The 21,090-nt window shown below is 36.7% G+C and overlaps 2 protein-coding genes across 2 annotated transcripts in view; both read right to left on the bottom strand.

Moving 5' to 3' along the window:
• LOC141431630 (uncharacterized) overlaps window positions 1-21,090 on the bottom strand; it is a 254,792-nt gene that overhangs the window by 36,555 nt on the left and 197,147 nt on the right. The gene's annotated exons all lie outside the window — the stretch shown is intronic.
• On the bottom strand, window positions 1,882-4,877 carry LOC141439007 (uncharacterized). Its single transcript, XM_074103112.1, has 3 exons — window positions 4,777-4,877; window positions 3,293-3,655; window positions 1,882-2,768 (listed from the first exon to the last, which is right to left on the bottom strand). The coding sequence occupies exons 1-3, from the start codon at window positions 4,823-4,825 to the stop codon at window positions 1,936-1,938; spliced, it is 1,245 nt and encodes a 414-aa protein (XP_073959213.1). The 5' UTR covers window positions 4,826-4,877; the 3' UTR covers window positions 1,882-1,935.

The following is a 21,090-nucleotide window of genomic DNA, read 5'->3' on the forward strand; positions in this document are numbered from 1 at the left end:
ATCAGTAACGCCGACAAAGTACTGAAGTAAAAAAAAAATTAGAAGTGTAGCCATAGAAGTGTAGTGGGGGTGAGTTTTTTTTCTCGACTAACCCTATAGTGTGGGGTATCGTTGGATAGGTTTCTTAAAACCACTGGGGGGTTGCTAAGATAATCTTTCAATTCAGTGACCTGTTTGCGAAATATTCAACTTTAAAGTGCAAATTTTCATTAAATTCGATTGTCCCCTCCCCCCACCTCCTCTAAAATCAAAACTGCTGGATAGAAAAATTTAAAAAAAAATTAAGATGGTAGTGTACTTCTATCAAATTTACACGGAAAATTATAACATTTATAACGGAGAAGATTGCTTGATAATTATAAGCAGTTTAAGGCAGTTGTCTCACCGCCAGCGAGGAAACGATTGGCTATCGACTATTTTCTCGCTCAAGAAGCGAACAAAAGATATAAATAGATATAAATAGAGCCTGTGTGAGTAAAAGAGACACATATATTAATAGTTGATCGCTGGCTGTTCACACTGTCGGCGAAAACTCGCTCTTACATCTTTTGTCGCAGCGACAAGAGCTATAAAACTCGCTGAGCTATAGATACTCGCTCAGCGATGTCAGCTTGGCGGCCGCCCGCACGAGCGAGTCGACTGGAGCGAGTAATCGCCCGTCGCACTCGAACACTCGCTTACAGCCAGCGACAAGACTACACTCACTTCTCGCTGCTCACCCACCCGTTTCTAGTTACTCGCTCTACTCGCTTCTCGCTCATCGTCGGCGGTGGAAAAGTGCCTTAGAGTAAATAGCAGCCAAAGGTATAAACACAATACAAAATCCTTAGAAAAATATTACTTGATTTTTTCGTTATGGCTACGGAACCCTATCTTGGGCGTGTCGGACACGCTCTTGGTCGATTTTTCATTTTTATTTACGATAAGATTGGTTAAGTGAAAGTACGGCGAAATTGAAAATATTATATAGTTAAATATAATAGACTACAGCTCTTTAATTATACCTCCACTTAAACCTATCACTTTATATTTACTAGCAAGTGTTTAACTCAAATCTTCGTCGAGTTGCACCAAATTCCAGTGGATTTCAACCCTGACGCTAGCAAATTGTCCCGCTAGACAAAAGCTTATTTATACAAAGTGCCTTCAATTTATTTCAACAGATAACTAACCCATAGTTTGTGAGTCAGGATACAACTTATTTAATTGTACTATGTTTAACCTAAGTTGTCTTTTTCTTTGTAATTGTTCATTCCTCTCTTGTGCAATTTTGTCTTATTGAATAAAGATTTTATTATTATTATTATTATAGTTTGACTGAACATCCCTGTAGATATTTAAAAGATATTTTTATAGTGGTTGACAAACCTTTCCATATATTCATTGATGGTTAAGTGTACCGCCTCAAAGACGTGATTATATACATTAAACGAGAAATTCCGAACCTTTACAGGGGTGATCAGCGGTGGTGAAGCGTCCATAGAACTCGATTCTACCGGCTTGCCCAATATTTACCAAATAGAACAACAAGACAAACAGAATGTATGAAAGATGTAAGCGATCTTTGCTTCGGCTTTACCACGGAAATATCTGACGCCACGCCACTGGTGTTCAGTCAAACTAAGTGGCTGAAATAATCCGGAAAATTTTAAAGACAGCCTGTAGGTACTATAAATAATAATAATTACTTACTTTCAGTGATCGGATCGATCGGAAGTGCAGTCAACTAAAATGGCCTAAAATCAGCGAAGTACTTTTAAATTTAGTATTTATTTAGGTATCGTTTATTATGGGTTCCTAATCATGATCCATTTATTTATGGTAATCTTTTGTCTAAATGGGTAAAGAGCTTAGACAGGTTCAAGAAACAAAAAACAAGAATATTTAAAGGACAAGATATTTTACTAAAACAAGCACCTATGTGTTCGTTGCTTATTATTTGATACTCGCAGGGGCGTTTGTATTTGTTTCTCTTATTGAAGAATTATGTTCACTCGTATTGTCCGATTTATTAAAATATTCATTTAGATGCTGTTTTGTCTTCCTGAAATCAACATTATCTGTATCGACATATCTCTCTTCTACCTCCATGCTAGCGTTATCCTCTTTTCCAATTGACTTAAAAAAGGAAGCAAATATATCGTTATATGTATTGTTATTATGTGGTTCTTTTAAATTGATGGACGAATCGATATCGAAATTTGCCAACTTTGTTGTTTTTTCATCTGACGGCAAAACATTGTTCTCACCAAGACGAAGCACAACATATATCTTATTTTGGGAAGTCTTATTTTGTTCTGTAGTGTCATTGCTGTCAGATTCAGTATAGGATATTGTTTTTGTCATTCTAGGTACATTAGCTATACTTTTAAGTGATGAGTTGCTTGCAGCTTGGCCTCTGGTTGATACGTTTGATGAATTTGAAGCAACTTTTGAAATAGGTCTATCATTTCGACTGCCTGTGTTTTCCCTTTTAGAAAATCCTTTATTGACTAGTGTGGGATTATTTTCCATTACCATGTTGGTCTCGTATGTTTCGCTATCAGTCTCTATGTTTTTTTGATGAATTTGCTTAGGATGAGGCCACCTTGTTTTAGATACATCAACGCTTTCAATTTTCAGCTTAGCCGATTTCATTGTCCTGACTTGCTCCCGAAGATTGTATTTAAGTTCGACTTTAGGCATTCTTTTATATTTTATTAACGTGTTATATCGATCTTTAAATAAGCTTGGTCGTAAGTTATTCTCGACGGGCGCAACTGGTTTTTCTACAAAAAAATACAAGTGTCGTAAAATATCAAGATTTACCAATATTTAAAACATATTTGTAGTAAAATAATCGACACCTAATAAGTACTTTTAGCATACTAACAAATAGCACAGCATAATTTGCATTTAAAGCTCTACATATGAAATGCCGAGACGTCAGTAAATGTGCTCATAGCACCATTTATAAATTTTTAGTACTTACAGAAATTGATACTTACTAACGAATCTGTATTTACTGATGTCTATGATTAAATGTTTGATATTAATTTCAAATGCAGTTCCTAAAGTAAAAGAGTGTTGACAGACAGAAAGAACGACAACCAAATAGTCCTGTAAAGGTTCTGTTTTCCTTTTGAGGTACGGAATAAAAAAAAATATGTTTCTTAGCAGGGAGACGGATGACATGTAATTAGGTACTTATTCAATTTCGGATAATCACAATAACACGTAAGTTACCTACGTAAACAAAAATAATAATCTTACATCTACATTGGTACTCGATAATTTAAAAATACAGGATTACCAGTGTTTGAATTTATTCTATGGGTCTTTTCAAAGAAAGCCAGAAAATCATCTTTATCCTCTATAAATAACCTGACAGGTTCTGTATCGGCCAGTTTATGAATGTGTATTGGGGCACTTCGCCTGAACTGTTCATGTGAACTCTTGGTCTCGTTTTCCTTCAAATTTTTTTTCATACACCCATTTGGGTAACAATAGGCAGGTTGATCGGGACACATTTGCACACACGTGCATACAGGTGGCGTAGCGTGAAATTCTGTAAATATCAAACTGAAGAAATGCTCCACCATTCTACTGCTTCCGCTTGGTTCGCATGTATTCAAATTGTAGTTTATTTTAGAAACTGAGTATTGGCATTGTGTAACTAAAAAAAAAAGAATAGCTTACTTATCTTGTTTAACTGTTTCAACAGCAATATAAACGTGAATAGTACATAAAGTATTTTGTAATATAATTTCAAGTACATATCTAGACTTAACGGTTGGGAAAATCGGAGTAAAAGTAGGTAAGTACCTATCATTTGTTAGTCTTTTGCCTCAAAAGCATTGATCCTTGAAACGATTCCACAAATGGCATTACACCTCGATCGTGCATTTAAATATCGGCGTTATAGTCGCTATTAGTTTTAGTCGCATTTCACCTCGATCGTGTACTAGTGTATTTTAGTGCAAACATTAATTAACAAAATAAAATATCGATCGCGGCGAAATTCGTCTAGGGTAAAACCTATTTTTTTACGTTTTTAAAAAGTAATATTGTAATTTTGAACAGAACATTGTTTTTTTTCCTCGCATTCAAAGTGAAAAGTAGAGTTTTAACGCAAGAATAAACAACCATAATGTTGTTGAACAATATACTATTGTACCATCTAATTTTTCGTGTAGTACCTACCTATACTACACGAAATTACCTATACTACACGATATTTGTTACTCAATCATGCAATAGTTTGAACTGATTTAGATGAAATTCGGTATGGAGTATACTCGCAAGTCCCTGGCAAGGACATAAGATAGTGTTTATCCAGAAAAATTGCTAAGTTCCCGCGAGATAACGATAAACACACTCCGCAGATGAAGTCGCGGGCAACAGTTAGTATTTTAATAAAATGTACCTACCTCCTATTCACGTCAGACCGATTCAGAATTTTTTATTTTTATTCGACTGGATGGCAAAGAGCTAGTGGGTCTCCTGATGGTAAGAGATCACCATCGCCCATAAACATCTGCAACACCAGGGGTATTGCAGATTCGTTGCCAACCTAGAGGCCTAAGATGGGATACCTCAAGTGCCAGTAATTTCACCGCCTGTCTTACTCTCCACGCCGAAATACAACAGTGCAAGCACTGCTGCTTCACGGCAGGATTAGCGAGCAAGATGGTGGTAGCAATTCGAGCGGACCTTGCACAAGGTCCTTCCACCTGCAAAACCTGCACCTGCTAATTTACACGAAATCTAAATAAAATCTAGAAATTTTATACTTACATTTTATCCAGGTGAAAATTATGAATAGTTGAATAATCTTGCCAAGCATTGCGATGATAAATGATAATGTATTTTTTTACGTTATACACCAACGCCGATATAACGTGCACTGTACTGTGTTTCTTTACTGCTGCGCTTTTTATACGACAGCGACTTCCGAATGGTCTTATAAGTTCTATCTACTTATCTTCACGTAGTCCGATTTGAGAACAAATCGAGTTAACAATGGAGTTGACAGATAACTGTATCTATAAACAGATCGTACTAGCATCCTGTTTAACGGTGGGTACGCAATTTCGGCGTCGATGTTTAGCATTAGTCATTCATTACTGAGTTGCAGACATTTTATTATTATTGTGCACTAGATTCTTTAATCCGTATCTATAAGGCGTAAGTGTTTAGAAAAAGCGGACATCCAGGGACTGAAGTAGGTAGGTAGGTATTCAAGCAAATAATGTACCTAGTAACTTCAATATTCTTGCTTTATTTTTTTGGATAGAGGTACATAAAGTTAATTGAGGTAACTTAGTTAGGAACTACTTGCTAGTCCAGTAAAGTACTTACACATACAAGTATACCTATTAAAACTGCGACTTGCAACAGAATTGAACTTCAGCTACTCGATTATATTTCTTTTATTACTTATGTTATTTTAAAACTGCGTCCTGTAATGTAACTAAAGCCCAAGGAAGCGCTTTACCATTTTTATGCCAGTTACATACAACAGAAAAAATCTAACAACAATTTAACCGACTTCCAAAAATCATGAAAATAATTTTCTACTCGTTTGAAGTCGGTGCCGAGCTAGCAGGAATGATAGAAGCCTCACACATAGTATGGAGGTAAAGTAGACGACTATAGGCCTACTTTTGATGGCTTGTACCGACTTCAAGCGGGTAGAAAATTGTTTTCATGGTTTTTTTTGTAGTCTTTTAATTTTTTCTTGGTTGTGACTACTAATCTAAGTTACAATAGCTCAGGGGCGTACCCAGCTTCTGGCCTAGGGAGGGGGGGGGGGGGCAAGTCAGATTTATTAGGTCAGAGCGCCCGCGCTTCTTTTGTCACACAGACTACACAAAGACACCTACATGAAACAAGGTATATGTAGTGTGTAGGACAAACACCCGCAAGGGATCCTGCTTCATAGGTAAACGGGGCATAATATATTGTAGAAAATACAATTTCCAGCGGGGGGGGGGCAGCTGCCCTCCCCTGCCCCCCTGCGTACGCCCATCATCATCATCCCAGCCTATATACGTCCCACTGCTGGGCACAAGCCTCCTCTCAGAACAAGAGGGCTTGGGCCATAGTTCCCACGCGGGCCCAGTGCGGATTGGGAACTTCGCACGCACCATTGAATCGCTTCGCGGGTTTGTGCAGGTTTCCTCACGATGTTTTCCTTCGCAAAGGTCTTGGTAAATTTCAAATGTAATTCCGCACGCAAGCAAGTATGCAACCAAGCGTGCAAGCAAGCATGCAAGCAAGCATGCAAGTAAGCAAGCAAGCAATCATGCAAGCAATCATGCAAGCAAGCATGCAAGCAATCATGCAAGCAAGCATGCAAGCAAGCATGCAAGCAATCATGCAAGCAAGCATGCAAGCAAACATGCAAGCAAGCATGCAAGAAAGCTTGCAATTGTGCATGTAAATTTGCAAGAAATAGTGCAAGCAAGCATGCAAGTAATAATGCAAGCAATCATGCATTGTGAGGTGGTAACTACATTTTTATTTTTTCCAACAGCGATATAATGCTTGAAAAAATTAAATCACATTAAAAATGCTGATTGTTCGAATATTTAAACTCAAATTTGCTAACAAATTGTTAAGTTACTGCGTAGGCACTGTGTTATATTAACTTACTTTCTTTAATGAACGCCCTTACAATGTTGTTGCAATAGGCCGCAATTGCTAGAGGTGAGGGTAATCGGTAAAAATAAAAGCGATAAATAAACGAACTTATTATTAATTTACAAGATTGTTCGTCAGAGTCGGAAAGTGACACTCCAAGTGTTGAATAAATTATATTTTAAAATTCAAATAAGACTTTCAGTTCGATAGCGTAACGTTTAAACCAACAAATAATGCTATTGCCACTTTTAGCTCTAGGTACATGCAAAAGTATCGATAGTTTGCGTAACAGCAGGAGGGACTCTAGTTGCGTCAGTTTGGCATCTGTCATTTGAATCATGTTAGAACAAATAGAATATAACTAATCGTGGGTTAATATTACGGCGCTGTACCCATCGGAAACTTACTAACGATGTGTAAACTTAGAAGTCTTAATTAAGCAGATATAATGTAAACCGACTTTAATTTTGAGACCTTTAAGATCAAAGTAAAGACTAAAATTTGAATCCCTTTTTTTAACACATTATTTAAAGAAAGTTTGTGCAATGTGCGTTCATACTTCTCGACTGGTACGTCAGCGGTTAGAATACAAAACAAACTTTTGGTCATCCCTCTGGAACGACATTTTTTTTCGGGAAAAAAATATCCTGTTATTTTTCTTTACTTCTAATATGACTTATGCAAAATTTCATGGGTATCGGTGCAGTAGTTACGGCGTGAAAGCGTAACAAACAAACAAACTCACTCTCCCCTTTATAATAGTAAGGATACAGAGAGGGATCTTTGCCTGGATTCTAGGGGAGGTATTCGATCCAATTTTTTTTTTATATGATAGGGTCACCTGATGGAAAGCAATCACCGCTGCCCATGGATATCCATAACATAGGCTGAGTTACGGATGCATTGCTGGCCCTTTGAGAAATAAGTAGGCTAGTATTTTGAACAACCAAAAGTTTTATCGGTAGGGAAATGGTGCATTGTGGTTTTCATTGACGTTGCAGTAAAAACATAATACGTCCCAAATTGTATTACTCTAAGCTCAGCGGTTGTTCCGTTGTTACTTTGAAATTGTATCCCTATCCCGTGGGAATTTCGGGATAAAAGGAAGCCGTTGTTATATTCCATGATATTTATATTTATATAATTAGATGTCCATCCAGCTATCTACGTACCAAATTTGATCCAAATCCGTCCAGCTGTTTCCGCGCGGAGTAACAAACACATTCACACACTCAGTCACTCACAAACTTTCGCTTTTTATCCATATCCATACTAATATTATAAATGCGAAAGTGTGTGTGTTTGTGTATTTGTATGTTGTTGTTGAAATTGAGCGACGGATCGACGTGATTTTTGGCACAAAAATAATTTAGTTCCTCTCTAGTGACATAGGCTACTTTTTATTCCAGAAAAATGCACAGTTCTAATATATAAAGTTCACGGGGCAAAAATATTTGTGACTAAACTCCTTAGAAACGGCTTGACCGATTTTTATGTTTTTTTTGTGTATAGTCGGTAGGTCTGAGAATAGGATATAAACTATTTTTCATACTTCTACGCGGACGGAGTCGCGGGCAACAGCTAGTAATATTATAATATTTGGGCAGATATTTGTATGAATAATACGAATGTTTGTTCTCGGGTCTTGGATGTTCAATATGTATAAGAATGTATTTATCTATATAAGTATGTTTAACCGTTGCCTAGTATTCATAGTACAAGCTTTGCTTAGTTTGGGACTAGGCCAATTGGTGTGAAGTGTCCCATGATATTTATTATTATTATTGCTAAAAGTGGCTCCGAAGCGGTAACGTTTCGTGTGCTTTGTCTACGTCTACCCCATTTGGGAATACAGGCGTGATGTTTATGTATGTATGTTATGTATTATTATATATAATATAATATTAGTGGGAAGGATGTATATCTTACAAACATAAATTGTTTAATCTGTAACAAAAGTTATTGAGTACCTATACGTGTAATGATGCATTTGGGATCGCAAATGCATTATTACACTAAATTATGGTATAAATATAATTTGTGTGCAGATTATTTCTAATGTAAATACCAAAAGAAAATAAAGCTGGGTCTCATCTCAGTTTATCAAATCATAATGTATGAGACGAGCGAGACGCCGGCCGCGCTGCGGCGTCGCCTCGACCAGCCAGCCTCATTAGCAGGCGGCCGGCACGCGCCGCGCAGCTTGCTTTAATGTCTTCATTCCATACCATCTTACACAAATTTATAGCATGTTCGAGGTTTGCAGTCATTAAAGTAGTTCTGCACATGAAACGATTCAATTCCTTTATAAAGTTATTCACATCTTGTTTTCCCACAATCTCGAACGCAAGCCGTTTTTAACGGACACGAGTTTACTTACTTCCATGAAATTTTTACTGTTTTTTTATTATTATTTTAATGATTCCGTAACGTTGTATTAAACGTGCACTACCGAGGACTTTTCAGTGCTATTAAACTTGCACATGAGAAGTTTTGGCAATGAACTCTACTTACATATAAACTAGACTTTATCTATGATCTTTTTCACTCGTGGCGACGGCAACGAAATCTAAACAGCGGAAGGAGAAGAATGGGCAGCGACATGCAATGCCAGTCTAGAGACTGGTTACGTCTTCTTTGAAACCAGGATCCAATTGCATAATCGAGTACACGCTAATACTATTAGTAAATTTCAATACAAACTTGTACTTTAAAGCAATCGTGTTTTGGTTTTCTAATTTAGTCACAGTGTGTGAGAATGACCATTAAAGCTAAAGCTAAAGCTAAGGCTAAGATGTAACTGAAATGACGTACACCATAAGCAACCTCCGGTGTATCCTTACTATTTATCTAATTTAATGTTAGATGGTGCCATTTTGTGTGTTGCGAACTTTAATCGTCGCACCCGGTTCAGGAGGGCTACGGGTGTATAGTCGAGCGTTTCAACCGGTCGGTTAAACGTCATTACCATCCCACGTTTAATAGTACAACGGAAAGAAAAGTTGCAAAAATTTTGATCACGCAAGATTTAGAGATTTAATTTTTACAAAAAAATAACCACGAGCATTACTTCTTTCAATAGTAATTGCCGAAACGGTAATGACGAAAAAAAAAACGCCGCAAAAACGCTGAATATTTACCACGAAATTCGAAAATAGAAGTTCGTATCGCATCGTTCCTCTCACTCTCGTATTAAATAATATTGTCGTAAGCGTCAGCGGGACGGCAAGATACGAAATTCGAATTTTGCACTTCGTAGTATAGGGCCAGGTCTAACGTATTTAGAAAACAATACATGCACTTGTTCGACCTAAGTGGTTACGGACGTCCGAGGCGCATTTAGTGCTCATTGTGCGCTATTATGGCGTCCTACAACTTGGGAGTATGTTCGTTAATATTATTCTATGCTAGGCCCTCGTCCATGCTGGATCAATGGTAGAAGTATCGTAGCGGTTCATAGTTGCTAAGCTGCGTCTCCCGTATGCCAAAAGGATTTCACCATTGTATTTACATGCGTCATTGCCCTTACGCCAGCTTTACTATTGACTTGTATTAGCAATAGCTTGTTAACGCTTCCGATTTTAACTGAGTCAGTTGGCAAAAACAAACCCCTTATAGGATCACTTTGTTGTCCGTCCGCCCGACTTTACATTGAGCTGTCAAGTTTTTTTTTTCACGAACTCAGGGAGATATCAAGCTGAAATCAGATATTTCGGAGCAGCCAAGGTGATGAAAAATATCGGAGCATGAACTCTAATGCCTTGAGAATAGAGTGCATGCTCCGATATTTTTGACTACCTTGGACGCTCCAAAATAACTGATGGCGACTGTACAAACATTAAAGTTACAAAACATAAACTTATCTTTTGTGTTCATTAAAGTAGGAACCTTTGCTTATAGGTAATTGTGTTGATAAAAAGTTCCAAACACATAAATGTGTGAATAGTCCAAAACTAAAATCACAAACAAATAACTCTTAGCTAAGCGAGATATAACGTTAATTTGAAGTAACGCGTTTACAGTTCCTAGTCAGTTGTTGCCTTATGCAAATGGTATGTTAAGACAAACACACCGAGCGCACATAACATGTATCTCATAGAGTAATTAAGACTGTGCTACCCTTTGTGCATACCTGTTGTATGAAGACATACAGTGAAGCATAATTTTCAATATCTAAGTACCTACATATTGTTTATTTGTAACTTTTTATAAAAAGAGAAACAGAGTTGTTGAAGAACGAACATTTAATAAATAGCTGTTGATCGCTACTTTGATTGTTTGGTTCTTTATTGTTAATAAATATTGTTAGTATTTATTGTTAATAAATAATCAAACAATCAATTCCTTTATTTTTTCTATAATATTAGTTAAAAAAAGAAGATAAATAATATTATGTAAGGTAAGTAAGGCAACTGCCTTGTAGCAAGCTAATGCAAACTGTCTCGAAATAAAAACGTATTCCAATCCAAGCGACTAACTTTTCAGCGACAAAAAACTCATTTTGAAGTCACAAAGAAAGAGAATTTTAAAATTCGCTCAATATGACTGATCAGAATTGAATTAATAAGGAGCGAATTTACAATAGGATTACTAAAACCGGCGACGGTGGTGCTTCAAATGAATCAGTTGGATCCCGAACATTTTTCGGTCCATTTCCCAGTTTTACTTATGCAAATAAGTTTCGACAGCGAACGAAAACCTGCTGAAATGAAAGCGTTTGTTTCGCGACCATGAATGGCAAGGAGTGGCTGGCTTATATATTTTTAAACGGGTATGTTTAAAGGTGGACAAATTTTTTAATTTCAGTTCGCTTTGTTGTTATTCAGTATTTATTTATTGCAACACCTTTTACAAAAAATTATAAAAAATGATGCCCTGTTAGGGCGTGGCAATTTTAAAATTATTTATTATTAAATTAATTATGTTTCGGATTTGGAAATATTTATATGGATATTGGAAATTAACACTTTAAACTTTATTATGCCCTGGCCTAGTTTTTCCCTTAGTGCCACACCACAAGTTTTTTAACCCTTCTAGCAGGGAAAATAAATAAAAAATTCAATGACCACATAATAATGTGCGACTATAACCACGGAGCGAGCGTTTGAATAGACACAAAAGCAACACATCTCTTTGAAAATGAACGGGTATGATTGATTGGAAACAATGAGACAAAGCTACGAACCGGTAATTTATTTTCGTGGCGGTGCGCGACCCACTCTTTGGGAAACGCTGGTCTAAATAATAAAATTTAGGCAAATTATCGATAGGCTTAGCGAAGGTAAAATTTAATTAGCAGTAGGTATAGGAGTACGGCTCGAAAAAATATGATAAAAATAAACATGAAGCGTAGAAGACAGTTTCAGAGTAGTTGCTTTTAGATTGGCACTGTAAAGTCAACAGTTTTCCTGAGGCAAATGAATCCACAGCAAATGTGGCTGTGGGCGGTGGAGATGGGACGTGATAACAAGATGGCGACTGTTGAGGACGCACGTTGCCAGAGTAACCACATTATGGGCATCGTTGCACGTACGTAGCGCACGAGCACCAGGCATAGAGGACGAAATCGGGTGCATCAGCCAATTAGGCAGAAAATAGGTTTTTCTTCTTTAAAAAAAAAACCATGCGTGCGTATATCTAAAGGCGAAAGGCAAATCGTTAGGCTGCGGCTCCACTAAGGCGGAGACAAGCGGAGCTGAGTGGAGTAGAGCTGGGAAAAGAGTTGTGATTCGCTCCGCTTGACTGTTTCCATTGAAGCGGTGCGGAGACGAGATGTGGATTTCAACCAATATAATAATATTGGAATCTCTTCAGCTCCTGCAGTTATCTGACCTTGAGGACTTATCAATTTTTCAAACTGCGTTTAGCGTTTAGTTTTTTCTATATTTTTTTTTAAACTGACTTCGTACAAATTAGTCATATCAGTCCACAGCGTTTAGTTAAGTTATGAGATAATTTTTAATTCGTCCACTTTAATAAAAACTATATTTTTCAGCCTCAATAAATGCTGTTTTTAAGCATAAGTACAGTAATTTATACAATATGATTTTATATTACTGCAAAAATCACCTACACCTGAGATGAGATTGACTGTACCTACTCGTAGAATCATCCACACTGTTCAGGAAACAAGTTTTGTTCTAGTAAGTATTTTGTATTAGGTAAAAATATAAAACGCAAAAAACAGGTTAAGACTGTGGACCATCCCAGGATATAGAAGAGTTAGCTTTGTGGAATGTGGAAGAGTTAGCTCTTTGGACCGCATAGAAATGTGGAGGGGTTATAGCAGAAGGTATATGTACCTAGACAAACCAAGGAGTAACACTCTTATCTTAATGATCAAAAGTGGTCGATATAAATAGCATTGTGGCCGAGTTAAGAAGGTAACAAAATAGAAACATTGGCGACTCATAAATTGCAGGGAAAGGCGATATGCAGGTTAACTACAAGAGATTCCTTTTTGGAAATAAATTGTGTCCACTATTGTACCTTTTCGTAGTTCGTAAATAAGTCCGTAAACAAGCTATTATTAACATATACATGAAAATACTAAAAATACTCCACGCGAAAAACTATTTTCTTCATAAAATTTATCACAAGTATCAGTCGCACTTAGGTACAACGTCTAGGGCATGAATCCTTCTACTTGTATTGGAATCCTCGATTTTATTTCGTGAATAACACATCGCGAGAAATTTATTAAGAATTCTCCATTCCCGACGCTGTTTTTTGAAAGCAAACTTTTTGCAGATTCCCGGCTGAGCCCCGCTCGCTCTAATGACGCAGGGTCGCCGCACTCCGCTCCGAATACAGCATTATAATACAGTATTATCTTGTGTGGTCGTTTACGTGTTTACTCGTTATTATTAGACGTACTCAATTCCTCTATAATGCAACACATGTCGGTGCGTGTAAGGACACTTTATAATAATTGTTTTTACAATACAATAACCTCTTTATTGAACACCAACATATAGTAAGCAGTACAGAAAACACAGGTAGGTAGGTATGGTATATATAGATTTTCCAAGGTAAGCAATAGGCGGCCTTATCGCTATGTTATGTATGTTTATGTTAGATAATTACCGATTGTCATTCATTAATAAGTAGGTACGTCTGTTTTTTCAGTTTTAGTTTATCAACAACGGCCAAGTGTTATAATTTGCCACACGCCACACATAATAAGAATCTATTAAGTATGCAAAATCTGATTGATTACGATGTTTTAGGCTCATAAAATTAGGCAAGAACTTAACGGATAAAAGATAAGCCAATTTTTAGCCAAAATGACTTACTTGCTTAAGAGATCCGAACCATAAATGGAAAAAAAAACAGAGCCATTAGAAGATCACTCGCATGTCTGTCGGTCATAGCCAATTTTCTCCGAAAGTGCTGAATCGTTTGAGTTGGAAATTAGTATACAAACATATGTAAGTCGTTGCCTTAAATACTGATGTTTGACGTACTTGAATAAGTTATTTTAATGCGGCACGTTAACTATATTGTGTGACATTTCAAATGAAAGAGCTTGTTGTGAAAACTTCAAATACTTCTATTATAAGTCTAATAATTGACCATCACCCTTCTTTTATCTTCGAAACTACTGGGCCTAAAGATCAAAAAAATACAGAAAATTGTTCTATACGTACCTAAAACTTACAGGATAACCTATTATCAGAACTCTATATGTAATACAAATAAATAATTTTATTTTAGAGTAACACTGAAAACCGTAATGTCTAGAAAAATACGAAACCCTATCTACGAGAGTTTAACTCGCACTTGTCTGGTTTTTTATGCCCGCCTTCTAGACTTGGCTGATCATAAGATTTCACTACTTTCCATGGAGAAACCATCTCCGTCGAGACTTGGCTGATCATAACATTTCACTACTTTCCATGGATAAACCATCTCCGTCGAGACTTGGCTGATCATAACATTTCACTACTTTCCATGGATAAACCATCTCCGTCGAGACTTGGCTGATCATAACATTTCACTACTTTCCATGGAGAAACCATCTTCGTCGAGACTTGGCACGTGTTTTCTGCATGTTTTATCGAAATTGAATTTCTGCTTGTTTCTATTTACGGAATCTTTAAATGAATGTCTGAAACACTCATTTTACTTTACTTGTCCTAAAAACGATCATGCGTAACGCTTTTATAACCCAAATTAAATGTTGTAGGCAGTTAGGATTATGATATTTGATCTTAATTCATTGCTTATTAATACATAATATCTGATACGGATAGTACGTCAGTATAATCCATGTACAGTAAATAATTATTTAGAATGAAAAATAAATAGTACTTAATTTATTAAAGGCTTGGAGACCTGGCATACAAGGATGTTTTAAAATGCAATTATGGACAAGCTATGCTCGGATTTTCTTTATGTGATAGAATCCGGATTACGAAAATTGTTTGAAGAATAAGATATGCATGTTGAAGTGGTAATGAGCGGGCCACATCGCTTGAACGCAGATAACCGTTGGGCGAGAAAGGTCCTCGAGTGGCGACCACGAACCAAAAGACGAAGCGTTGACAGGCCTGCCACTAAGTAATTAATGTAATAATGATTACAGAAATATCATTGTTAGTTAATACTTAACCTAAGCACAAAATTAACGAGATTAAAAGGTTCAACATTTTGTTGGAAATTAGTTAGGTTTTGTTAAAAAAGTTTTAGTAATATTTCTGAAGGTATTACGTACTATACATATTAGATATCGACGGCACCAAATAATAAATGGACTGTTGCAATTCGTTCTCAACTTTATTTTATTTAATTTAAAATCACCATACTTTAATTATAGTCCCAATTAAATTATAATATTACTTTTTTATATTTTTTTGTCTACACGAAAGGCATTCAATTAATCAGAAAGATCTTTTTGTTATACTGTTATATATCTATTTAGGTTTCGCGTAGTACAATTTAAAAAAAATGCAAGAATGCTTGCGGCATTCGTCTGTTGAGAAAAACCAAATGATTAAGCATCGATACTTGTATTCCTCTAGAGGTTATTTAATTCCGTCATACCCAATGATACCATTCCTTTTCTTTAAAAAGATGACAAAGCTTAATTGGAGAATTGTAAACCCATCTAACTCCTGAGCCGTGGGTACAAGTTCTAGAGGCCTTTGTTTAGCAGTGGACGTTTCCTGCTCATGGTGATGATGATGACTAACCCTTTGTTATCACTATTTAGCCAGTTTGCTTGACTATATTGCTGTGTTTAGCTGCCTGTACAGTAAAATAATGCAGAACTAGGTATCGAAAACAGCATTTCACTAATTCTGAGCTGAGGTTACTTACCTACGTTATTTAGTATATACTCGTATATCTACTCAGCTGTTCGTTAGTCTTATTTAGTGTTCGTATTTTCGCTGTGGAACCCTAAAAAGGGTATAGTCAAGGTGAATAAGTATTATAAAGCTATTATTTATAAGCATAAAACGTTTTACAATAGCAATGATGCTGTATCGTAGCTAGCGATAGTCGGGTCGCCGGTCGGGCGGGGTTTGATTTCGCGACGTTTTCGTTCAACACGACTCGATCCATCCCATTTCCATTTTGAGATCAAATACTATTCCAGTTTTCGACGCTTCAGAGCCACAGGATGTTTCGGGGAGGGATATTTGTATTATTTGTGTTATAATTGTATACATAAATTAGAATGAATGTTATGTTTAAAAGAAGTTATTTTATATTCGTGTACGTTTGAATATAGGTAAGAATGTTGTTGTATGATATCCTGAACTATTTTCCAATTTTAATGTAGTTATCTAGAGACGGACTAACATTAAACCCTAATACGGAAATATTTATCTTTCTTAATAAGAATCCTATTTTGTTCGTTGGTACTATAAATGCCGAAGTTTTTAGGTGTGTATGTTTGATACTTTTGTTCCAGAAGATTTCATACTCGTAGTTCTCATGACACACCGTTAAATTAATTCTTCGCAGACGGAACCGTTAGTAACAGCTGATGTACAGTAAAATTGCTGTCTAATTATGATGCACGATGCAGCAAAGTAAATATCGGCTACATTATAAACTTCGTTGCGATGTGTTCCATATTTTTGCTAAATGAAGGCGTTAAAGCTAGGGTTTCCACCAATACTGCCGCCCGATGATAACGTTAACGGCATTTTAGTTATACTCGTACTACGGCAGAATAGTATTGTTGTTCATTGAGTGGTCGCTTCAAATCGTCGAATGTCTGTAAAACGTTGTAAATACATATATATGGAAACATGATAGCACAGTTCCTAAGAGAATGTTACGTTACGGCTACGGCATCCAAAAACGCTCTCATCCATAGACAATGTTTCAATCATACAATACTTTATAGAGACGGTTAAATGGCGGCAGTGCCATTGGAGAAAACGAGGGTGGAAGGGACACTGCCATTTATCCAGTTTCGAATAGCGGAATTATTTACCCGTCTGTCACTAAAAAGGGGCTCTTTTTTGAAATGAGAAATGAAATATCAAAGTTATCACGTTATCTTCAGAAAATAAAAGTCTGTAAGGACTGAAACAAAATAAATAAACACACTCATTTCTCTAACGATTGACAAAATGCGTTTTATATTTCAATAATTCGTGGTGTCAGGGGTGGCTGAAAAGTTCTAAGCCTAAGGTAGAAAAAAAATATTCAGTTTTTTTTACTATTTTTATTTTTCAATATAATCTCCCTTTAATTCAATGCATTTATTACATTAAAAAAAAATGGTTTTAGACTGTTAAAAAAATAAATTTTATTTTTGCCGTCGAAATGTTCCTGTACATGTTTAGGGGTTTGCCGTGTAAATGTTCCTGTACAGCCGCTTTCATTTCTTCGTCACTGCCAAATCGCATTCCCCTTAAATCTTTCTTCAAATTGTTGAATACAAAATAATCGTTAGGGGCCAGATCTGGACTGTAGGGTGGATGATCAATTTCCTCGAAGCCAGTTTCCTTCAGAGCAAGCTTGGCAACACGAGCGGTGTGAACGGGGGCGTTGTCTTGCAAAAACAAAATGCCTTTGCTCAGTTTGCCCCTTCGTTTCTCGACTATGGCTTGTCGCACCTTTCTTTATAGCTCGGCATAATAAACTACATTTATTTTAGAGCCTTTTGCCAAATAGTCTATTTAAAGAATACCTTCGCAATCCCAAAACACGGTGGCTATTAGCTTAGACGGCGATCTTTGAACCTTGAATTTCTTCGGTGACCTTTCACCCTTTTCGATCCACTGCATAGATTCAGACTTCGACTCTGGATCATACTGTCTGATCCATGTCCATGTTTCATCAACAGTTACTATACGGGAACAAACTTCATCTAAAAATGCCTGACAAGTTTCAACACGACGTTCTTTATTGAAAGCTGTGAGCATTTTCGGCACCCAACGCGCACTAACTTTTGTCATATGAAAATGTTGATGCAAAATCTCTCCAACTCTTTCCTTACTTATACCTAAGGCATTCTCCGATCCTCTGATACTTCTTGACATTTTCAGTATTTTCTTCAGTCACAACCGATATTGGCCTCCCTGAGCGAGGATCATCTTCGTCCCGTCCAAGTTTAAAAAGTCGACTCCATTTTTAACTGGCATGAGGAGGGCCTGGTGCGCCGTAAATACTAGCCATTTCTTCAAAAAATACTTTTCCGCGATTTGTCACTTTTCGTGAGGTACTTAATGACAGCACGGTGCTCAATTTTCGTGATATGCGTTGATAATTCACACATAATGTAATAAAAGAAACGCAACATTTTTTTATTTTAATTAATTACTTTTTAAATGGTCTTTTTAGTGGCCAGTACCGCTAACACATTTGCAACCTCAAAGTACCTTAGGCTTAGAACTTTTCAGCCGCCCCTCGTATACTCAGGAGATAATAATTATGGGAAGATGAGCTTTAGGTACACGTAAGCAGCCTGTACATCAAGCACCTGCGCCAACCCCGCCGGATCACGTACTTATTAATTCCACAGAATAGAAATTGGATTCCTTTATTGGAGCAACGATTATTCGATTTTCATTTCACATTCGTCTGCTCCTAATTTATTCGAGATATAATTGAAGTGTCTGGAAGGAATTAAGAAGCCTGAACTGTATTTTGACTTTAAGAATAATTCAGGTGGGAATAATATTATTTGTTGACGTGGTGTAAGTGAACATTTGAAAATAAAATTTAACAAATAAATATTATAGCTATAGGCATCGTAACTTCGACGTAGGAAGCATTATTCTTAGTATATCGTATAGTAGTCAACGTGAAGGCCTTAATAGCTCCTAAATGCATAGGCCAATATCGCTCTAAACTCCATCGTTCCCAGACTTAACCCTTTCGTGACCAATTCATTAAACTTGGCCACAACAGTTCGTATGCAAAATAAGCCGCTTTGTGCGCTCGACGCGGCGTAAGTTTTAATAGAGTGGCTTTGGTCACATGCTGTGGAAAGCCGAAGGATCGTTTTACACTGGGTACGTAGGTACGTACTACATATTTGCGTTTTTGAATTTCTTTATTTTCTTACTAGCTTTGACCCGCGGCTTCACCGGCGTTAAAGATACCTTCACGTCACGAAAGACATTTACGATCTAAGTTTGGCCTCAAAAAAGGTTACGGTAATATTTTTAAAGCGCAACGTTTGCTGAAACTACGCTATTTAACCCCCGGAAAGTTGGGCATCCTATTTAAGGTATCCCAGTAAACTTAAAATACTTGCATTTATATGATTATACGTATAAGATTAATAAATATTTGTAGGTACATATTTACAAACGGAGGAAAATACAAATTACTAAAATTTGGCCTCTATACTAGACCCGCAAAATATTTATGGGACCAGAGGAAGTAGGTAGCGCCCAAAAAAGGTTGCAAAACACTCAAATATACAATAAGACTGAGTTATAAAAAACACACATTTCTCTACCGCTGGTAAATAATACGTTTAATCAAAAAACATTGATTAAGTACTTCTCGCTCGCTGTAACTCGCTAACATGATTTTCAGATTGGGTTTTCATTTTACCGAGAGTACCTTTAATGAAAAGTGGTTTGTTGTAAGTCTTAAATCGGATGTTGTACATACAAAGTAAATCTACTGTTGCCGTAGAGTAAGTTCGTGATATTTTCTACCGCTTGTTAACAGTGCACTCAGAGCTTACTAGAGGGCCATCTTAGCCGAACATGTCGTACTCATAATACTCTTACAGCTGCGACACTCAAGTTTCGAATTGCATCACCTTATCTTTGAGAAAAAGCACACACAAACATTTGTCAAAATATCATTATATCGTCTACGTATATTATTTTCATGAAAAGCCATAGGTAATATGCTTTCAGATTAGAACTAAAATGACTTCAAAAATTTACAAGATAATGATGTGTGTAATATACATGAAGATTTAAAATTAAACAATGCTTGGACGTGGTTGTTAACTAATAATCTTGAATTGTTGTATCTATCGCACAATAAATTCCATGCAATTGTATAATTATTATTTGTGAAATCAATATTTTTAACAATCATTGCAGCGCTGCCCCGCAGTAGTGAGTGCCGCAGGTAGTGAAATTATCTGTTGTCTAATTCTCGATTGCTATGGATCACTGATGTGAATAAGTATGCCTCTTAACTCGAGCCAGTGCTGATACCTACCATTGAATATGGGTTGGTATGTTTATCTTAGGCAAGTTAAATCTTTTAATGTGCTTACAAGTCCCACCTGCAGGGAGGAGGTTGCGCGCGGAGGCCACCAGTCGGTAGTACTGGCTTACGAACATTTCACGGTCGGCATACTGCTCATCAGAAGGGTCGCAGATCGCAGAACGACTTCAGTTCACACTGTAATGTGTCGAAATCGTTAATGAGGTTTTCCGTCCTAGACAGACGGTATTCCAGCTAGGTGATATGAGTTTCGCTGAGATTCTCATAAAGAATAGCGGTATTTACTGTATTTAGGTAATTTTCGAATTGGATTAGTTTAGCTTTTATATTGTTAGCCTTGCTTATTTTAAGCTTTTTAATGTTATGTTATGTTAGAGGTGCAGTGAACAGAGCAGAGTCAAAATTTGCTTTTATTTGAGACGTACGTGTGCATAAACCCAATGAATGCTAATGGAATACGAATCAGAAAAACTCATGCTTTGCGATGGAAAACAGCGTTAGAAAACTGCGACCGTTTAAGTACGACGGCCGTACACACACACACACACACACACACACACACACACACACACACACATACACACACACACACACACACACACACACACACACACACACACACACACACACACACATACACATATGCAAGCGAAAGTAAACAATTATAATTCGTTTCCAAGTTGTTTCCAAGCATGTTCCAAGCGACAGAAGTTTAAAAGGGCACGCTCAAATTTAGGCGAAGAAAAAAAGTGAGAAATGAATTGAAGTGGAAAGGATAATAGAAGGAATAATTAGAATGAT

This window comes from Choristoneura fumiferana, chromosome Z (assembly GCF_025370935.1).
Source record: "Choristoneura fumiferana chromosome Z, NRCan_CFum_1, whole genome shotgun sequence".
Lineage (NCBI taxonomy): Eukaryota > Metazoa > Arthropoda > Insecta > Lepidoptera > Tortricidae > Choristoneura > Choristoneura fumiferana.

Excerpts from the sequence above, each read along its gene's own strand:
- LOC141439007 (XM_074103112.1), bottom strand. The coding sequence starts at position 4,825 with ATGCTTGGCAAGATTATTCAACTATTCATAATTTTCACCTGGATAAAA. Across the intron at positions 3,656-4,776 it reads AATTTTCACCTGGATAAAAT|TTACACAATGCCAATACTCA; the intron begins GTAAGTATAAAA and ends TTTTTTTTTTAG. Across the intron at positions 2,769-3,292 it reads TAGAATAAATTCAAACACTG|AAAAACCAGTTGCGCCCGTC; the intron begins GTAATCCTGTAT and ends ATTTTTTTGTAG.